Source organism: Procambarus clarkii, chromosome 17, assembly GCF_040958095.1.
Source record: "Procambarus clarkii isolate CNS0578487 chromosome 17, FALCON_Pclarkii_2.0, whole genome shotgun sequence".
Lineage (NCBI taxonomy): Eukaryota > Metazoa > Arthropoda > Malacostraca > Decapoda > Cambaridae > Procambarus > Procambarus clarkii.
In genome coordinates, this window is record NC_091166.1 from 44,810,728 (window position 1) to 44,818,357 (window position 7,630).

At 44.1% G+C, this 7,630-nt stretch overlaps 1 protein-coding gene across 1 annotated transcript; it reads right to left on the bottom strand.

The window, feature by feature from the left end:
• Positions 1–6,537: 6,537 nt before the first annotated feature.
• On the bottom strand, positions 6,538–7,305 carry LOC123772578 (tetra-peptide repeat homeobox protein 1-like). Its single transcript, XM_045765819.1, has one exon. It carries the CDS (start codon positions 7,303–7,305, stop codon positions 6,538–6,540), a length of 768 nt encoding a protein of 255 aa, XP_045621775.1.
• Positions 7,306–7,630: the final 325 nt, after the last annotated feature.

Here is a 7,630-nt window from a genome sequence, read left to right on the forward strand (position 1 = left end):
AAATGGCACTATTTTTGAAAAGTTATTACAAAATCTGTTACCATAATAATTGTTTGATAAAATACAGTAGAATGTCTACTAGTTTTACCTGTAATAGGATTTGATACAGTTGATTATGGTTAGATTGTAATGAAATGCTCTTACAGTGATGATAACACTTTTTTAAAGAATATTATGTAATGAGCAGCTCTGAAAATCAGTAGATTAGAGATAATGCTAGATAATACACTTAAACATGTATATAATGTTACCACAAGTGAGGTAGGTAATTGTATGATTAAGATGCAGTTCAGTGTCTGTGACACTGATATACTTAAGTACTGTGGTTTCTTAACACTGAACAGTATCAGTATGCTATGAATGCTTACTAGTTAATGGATATGGTGGCTTAAGCCACTGCAAACTATTTGTTTACTTAGATATATAGCTATGATAAATATTGGCTGATAGCTAGGTTAGGCTAGAATATGTAAAAATTATTCCAATGCAAAATCAAGAAGTTTCTTATGTATTTGGCATTGAAATATTCGGTAAACGAATGATCATAAATATCTAGGTACAAAGGACCAATAATATCTAGGTTCGAAGGACCATTAATGTGGGAAAAACCTGCTGGGATTGATATAAGAGGAGACTACCAGGGACTTGTACTGAACTAAATTAAAAATTTACTGTCTGCAAATTAATTCAATTAAAATCTCTAGCTAGGGTTGTAAATCCTAGCTCCTCTTTTCCTAATGACAGATTGTGGGCTGTAAGGGACAGGTGGGGTGAATGACTTTGTTGATAGAAGTTCCAGTCCACCTGTAGACAGGGATCTCACATCAGCTTGTATTTTATACAAGGATAAGATTTAATAAATTCAGTTATATGACTGAACACTGGCTCTGTTTAAATCAGGGATTTAAACATACATAGTCTAACCTAACACCATAACTATTAACAGCCAATATGTACTTATACTATAAACAACAAATTAAATTGTAAAAGTATAATAAATGACCTTAAATGTAGTCTAAATACTGTTAACTAAGTACTAGAAATTATATTCAATTAAATGAACTTAAATGATAACTTAAAAATAACTAAGCAAGCAATTGATAACTTAAGTTATATATTCAAGTATATATGCAATGTATTTATTCAATTTATGATATAGTTAGCTTGACTGAATCTTTTCCAACACTATGGACACTTATGAGGTTCTTACTTATTGCGGCTGAATTCTTTTCTGACACAATGGACACTCATGAGGTGTAGTGCTTGGATAAAGATTCACAGCTACACTACAATTTTAATAAACTTACTGAAAAATGAGGCGTTGCCTCGCTTTATTACCGACAGACAGATTTATAGAATATTAAAGTTATACAAGCATACAATTGGCCAATTAATACGCTACTGTAATAACCTTCAATATACTTATCTGAAGCCGGGTGCCTGTCTGACAAGTTTGCCAGACTGATTAACTCTCTTGTCGAGTTTAGGCACTATATTTTGCTACAGCGTTGCTGTTTGATGTACTAGTAGCGTTGCTACTTGGATTTTTCTTTAACTGCATTGCAGAAGAATGATATGTTGATGGTGAAGGTGGAGCCAAGTCACTGAGTGCTCCGCTCTACACTTATAGATTTTTTTTTTTTGAGATATATACAAGAGTTGTTACATTCTTGTACAGCCACTAGTACGCGTAGTGTTTCGGGCAAGTCCTTAATCCTATGGTCCCTGGAATACGATCCCCTGCCGCGAAGAATCGTTTTTTCATCCAAGTACGCATTTTACTGTTGCGTTAAACAGAGGCTACAGTTAAGGAATTGCGCCCAGTAAATCCTCCCCGGCCAGGATACGAACCCATGACATAGCGCTCGCGGAACGCCAGGCGAGTGTCTTACCACTACACCACGGAGATATAAATGTTCTAGGAATTTTCCTTGTAAATATTGTCCAGGTACTCCCCCAGTTCTAGAGAGTATTCTCTGGTGATAAAGATAACTAGATAAGGTGTCCTAAGCCAAATGTTCGCTAAGGATCCGTCACTTGTTCACTCAGTTGTAAACAAACACGAAGTGCCTCGGGCTCTGTTGGTGGGCGCTTCACTCCCCCCCATCGCCCTGCCATGCTCTCTGAGCACGGTAGCCTTCTATGAATATTGATTGATTATTTTTTCAGTCTAGACTTATGATTGAAATAAGATGTGATTATAATATAATTAGATATAAGATTTAAAAATTATTAGTAGTATTTGATAACACCACTGATTCTTATTAAGGATTCGATTTTTAACCCTACCGGATGTTGAATAAATGTTCCAATAGTTTTTTAATTAACAAATCCTTCTAGAAGCTTCTGGATCCTTGAGAGATCATGTACAAAGTCACGTAGGCATCAATAGGGCCCTGTTGCGTACGTGTTCATGGTGACATTGTCATCTAGGATCAAGCTATATAATGAATCTTTAATGATTCTAATATGATTTTGATATGATTTTGATATGATATAGAAATGATATAGAAATTTTACATTAGAAGATTATTAGATATGGTGGGTAAAAATTTCCCACAGGCATGAGTAGTCCGTAGGTGGTAGAGTAGATGTAGTTGTTTGGAGTGAATGTGGTCTTTGGTCGTGTAACACCTTAAAGTGTCTCTCGACGACACCACCACACCTCAGGTGCTGTTGTCGAGATTATCCTTTGCAATTTATCTCTACAGTTGCATAGTTTCTTTCTAGACTCACAATCGGGTATCCCGGGTGTGGTTCCTGGGCCGGACAGAAAGGGTTATGCAGGATTCCTTTGACTTAATGCCTCTTTTTATCCAGGTAGGCAATAGGTACCCTGGAGTCAGGCAACTGTTGTGGGCAGCATCCTACCAGGGTCAGTAGTTCCACCTTAGCCGGACCTAGATACAGGCCCCGAGAAAACGAAGGATATAATTTCACGAAATGCTGTTGACATACACTGCTTTTACGACATCTGTTGCGAATGACAATAAATTTCTTCCTGTTAATAGCGAGGTATTTGGGTGCTACGTAGCATAAGTCTCAACACTGGATATTATAAGGTAATAGAAGTGATGTTGTTTTGTTTTTAAAGCTTTACGTCAGAGATGTTTGATTAACCTGCTTAGAGTGCGTTCTCGTCTGTGTGACCCAGTGCGTTCTTGTCTGTGTGACCCAGTGCGTTCATATCTGTGTGACCTAGTGCGTTCATGCCTTTGTGATCCAGTGCGTTCTTGTCTGTGTGACCCAGTGCGTTCATATCTGTGTGACCCAGTGCATTCATGTCTTTGTGACCCAGTGCGTTCTCGTCTGTGTGACTCAGTGCGTTCTCGTCTGTGTGACCCAGTGCGTTCTCGTCTGTGTGACTCAGTGCGTTCTCGTCTGTGTGACCCAGTGCGTTCTCGTCTGTGTGACCCAGTGCGTTCTCGTCTGTGTGACTCAGTGCGTTCTCGTCTGTGTGACCCAGTGCGTTCTTGTCTGTGTGACTCAGTGCGTTCATGTCTTTGTCAATACACTTTACACTTTATCCGTCAGTCTAAGATTTTGTTATTTGCGTGTTTACAAAATTTCATTGCAGAGAGGAAATGGATTTCAAAGTTGCTGTTTCAACCCTTCAACTGTATTCACATTCAGCTGAGAAATTTCTTCTGGTCATACATTTACTTCTGCTATTAGACAGGCTAAGATTATGTTCAACAAAGGCAGTATTTATGTCAAGCTTGGCAGTAACTATATCACGGTCTTGTAAACCAATCTTTTAAGGGATCCACAGCAAAAATTTTTCTTTCTTCATCTATCGACTTCTCTGTCATCCACCACACCCGTCACCCACACTGATCATCCACATCAGTTCTCCTCACCCACACTGATCATCCACATCAGTTCTCCTCACCCACAACTTGTTACTTCACATTGTTCAGTGAAAGTTCTGATGGGTCTCCGTGGCGTGATAGGCTTCACGTCCGATGTCATCCCTCGGATTCCCCCTCTTCACACTCGCTAATGAATCATATTTCCCTCCTCTGTCATTCCACTCCATCCTCTTCCATCATCATTCCATCCAAAGTTTTCCCTCCGACTTTGACTCCGAGGTAAAAGTCCACAGCTATTTTTTCCACCTTGTTTTTTTGGCCCCCAAAAAGTGTAATTTGTTTTCTTGGACTTCTCATCAGCGTGAAGAAGTTGACTCTCGTTGGTCGGAATCTTTGATTTTGCTTTAATCAGCGATAAGAAACCCACATTACTTGTGCAATGTTATGTTTGTTGGTTGTTCTTCGGTGGTGAGGTGAGCAGCTCATTGTGTCTGTTTACATCCTGCCTTCATGTTGACTCCTGCCACCACAGGTGTGGAGGTGACTACTGACTCCTGCCACCACAGGTGTGGAGGTGACTACTGACTCCTGCCACCACAGGTGTGGAGGTGACTACTGACTCCTGTCATCACAGGTGTGGAGGTGACTACTGACTCCTGCCACCACAGGTGTGGAGGTGACTACTGACTCCTGTCATCACAGGTGTGGAGGTGACTACTGACTCCTGCCACCACAGGTGTGGAGGTGACTACTGACTCCTGTCATCACAGGTGTGGAGGTGACTACTGACTCCTGCCACCACAGGTGTGGAGGTGACTACTGACTCCTGCCACCACAGGTGTGGAGGTGACTACTGACTCCTGCCACCACAGGTGTGGAGGTGACTACTGACTCCTGCCACCACAGGTGTGGAGGTGACTACTGACTCTATATTATGAGAAATTTCATATTCTAAAACGTAATTTAAAACTGACCACCACTGTGCCTCCCTGTGTGGTCAAGCCAGACTGTGTCAGGTGTGGTAATGTCAGCCTAATAGACCCAGGATGCCAGGTATATGAGGCTGTGAATGGAGAGTATTTTTAGTGATTAAGTCACGTGTTTTACCCTCGTGCCCACACCCTCCCCCCCCCCCCCCCTCCCCGACACACCTACACATACACACCAACACATGTGTATTCGTAACTACCCAGACAAAAACTTACAAGTTAACAAAAATACCCCCTCCCTTCACCCCCCCCCCTTTTACAATTCACACCTTGTCATGCAAATGCATGCACAGATTGTTTGTTTGTTGTTGTTGTTGTTGTTGTTTTCGATTTAGCTACTCAGAACGAAATGTCCATGTAGCACGGGCTATGGTGAGCCCGTAATTGAGTTTGGTTATTCGCAATAACCTTCTTACTGTGATATTTGGGTCAAAGTCTTAAATGGAGGTGGGGTTTTCTCCTTTTCCCCTGTTTCTTTTTTGCTTCTGCTTTAGCGCACTGGTTTTAATCTTGTTTTAATATCTTGGTCGTGGATATAGATGCAGAATGTTCACTAGCGTGTTCCCTTCCTCAACTGTTTTTCTAATCATTGTAGTCGCGGTGGAATGTGCATGTAATGCAGCTGCTGTCGTTGGATTAATGTTGAGTTTGATGCGCAGGGCTTCAGTAGCTTCACATTCCAGTAAGTAGTGCAATAGTGGCGCCTCTGCTTCTGTTCCACAGATATGACACCCTTTTAACTATTGGGTTCATTACCTCCCAGCAGCACTTGTAACCAAGTCTGAGTCTGTGTATGGCTACTGCAATGTCTCTGGATATCTTTTTGCCAGGCTTGAAAGAGTATTACCCAGTGGCTTGTTCGTACCATATCGCAGTGAATCTTCCTTCCGCTACTTTGGCTCTGTGGCGACTTTTGATAGTTGGGAATATTTTCTTCATGATTTGCTTCTTAATCTGTGAAAAACTTGGAGGTATTTGAACCTGTACAACAGGTAGAGCAGTGGCAGTTTTTGCTAGTCTGCCTTTTCATTACCTTTTATGCCAATGTGACTTGGTATCCAATTTAGGGTGATTGACAGACCTAGCTTGTGTGTTTTTTTCCTATATGTAGGATTTCTGTGATGAGTTGTATATTATCTCTGTGCTGGCTGGATAAAAACCCATGCACACACACACACACACACACACACACGCTACCAGGCTAGGGGCCTGGTAGCCTGGTGGAAAGCGCCCAGGACTCGTAATTCTGTGGCGCTGGTTCGATTCCCGCACAAGGCAGAAACAAATGGGTAAAGTTTCTTTCACCCTGAATGCCCCTGTTACCTAGCAGTAAATAGGTATCTGGGAGTTAGTCAGCTGTCACGGGCTGCTTCCTTGGGTGTGTGGTGTGGAAAAAAAGTTGTTAGTAAACAGTTGATTGACAGTTGAGAGGCGGGCCGAAAGAGCAAAGGTCAACCTCCCGCAAACACAACTAAGTGAATGCACACACACACACACACACACACACACACACACACACACACACACACACACACACACACACACACACACACACACACACACATACAGCTTCACATATACACAAATTAACACAACCACGCCATCAACAACAATAAAAGCGTTGTTTTACCTTTTCTAAATTGCAGGTATTTTCCCTCACTCACGTTTTTCCTCTAAAATTGTTTACAGTTCAAAGTGATACAAAAATATTTATAGGAGTGCGACCGACAACTATTTTAAAATAACTCCACGTGCCCGGAGCCTGGCCCAGCCACGTGTCCGGAGCCTGGCCCAGCCACGTGTCCAGAGCCTGGCCCAGCCACGTGTCCGGAGCCTGGCCCAGCCACGTGTCCGGAGCCTGGCCCAGCCACGTGTCCAGAGCCTGGCCCAGCCACGTGTCCAGAGCCTGGCCCAGCCACGTGTCCGGAGCCTGGCCCAGCCACGTGTCCGGAGCCTGGCCCAGCCACGTGTCCGAAGCCTGGCCCAGCCACGTGTCCAGAGCCTGGCCCAGCCACGTGTCCAGAGCCTGGCCCAGCCACGTGTCCGGTGCCTGGCCCAGCCACGTGTCCGGAGCCTGGCCCAGCCACGTGTCCGGAGCCTGGCCCAGCCACGTGTCCAGAGCCTGGCCCAGCCACGTGTCCGGAGCCTGGCCCAGCCACGTGTCCGGAGCCTGGCCCAGCCACGTGTCCGGAGCCTGGCCCAGCCACGTGTCCGGTGCCTGGCTTAGCCACGTGTCCGGAGCCTGGCCCAGCCACGTGTCCGGAGCCTGGCCCAGCCACGTGTCCAGAGCCTGGCCCAGCCACGTGTCCGGAGCCTGGCCCAGCCACGTGTCCAGAGCCTGGCCCAGCCACGTGTCCAGAGCCTGGCCCAGCCACGTGTCCGGAGCCTGGCCCAGCCACGTGTCCAGAGCCTGGCCCAGCCACGTGTCCAGAGCCTGGCCCAGCCACGTGTCCAGAGCCTGGCCCAGCCACGTGTCCGGAGCCTGGCACTAACAAACTAGACATTTTCTTAAGACCTCACTTTCATAAAATCCAAAGTAAACATTGCCAATAGAAGTTCTTGTTGAGAGGTTAGTTGTCACCCCAACACGAGGAGGTGTTGGTGGGGTTGTGAGGCTCTTGAGATCAACAACTCTCAAGAGCTATTTATCATGTGGGAGCCAGAGGTCTCCACCTCCACCCGGGACTCACAGGAGAATGTCTGAGATTTATGTGATGAGTTTGTCTTCGTCTTCAAGCCTTTGTTCTTGCTTATTGTAACAGGAATTTAGGTTTGTTTTATATATATATATATATATATATATATATATATATATATATATATATATAT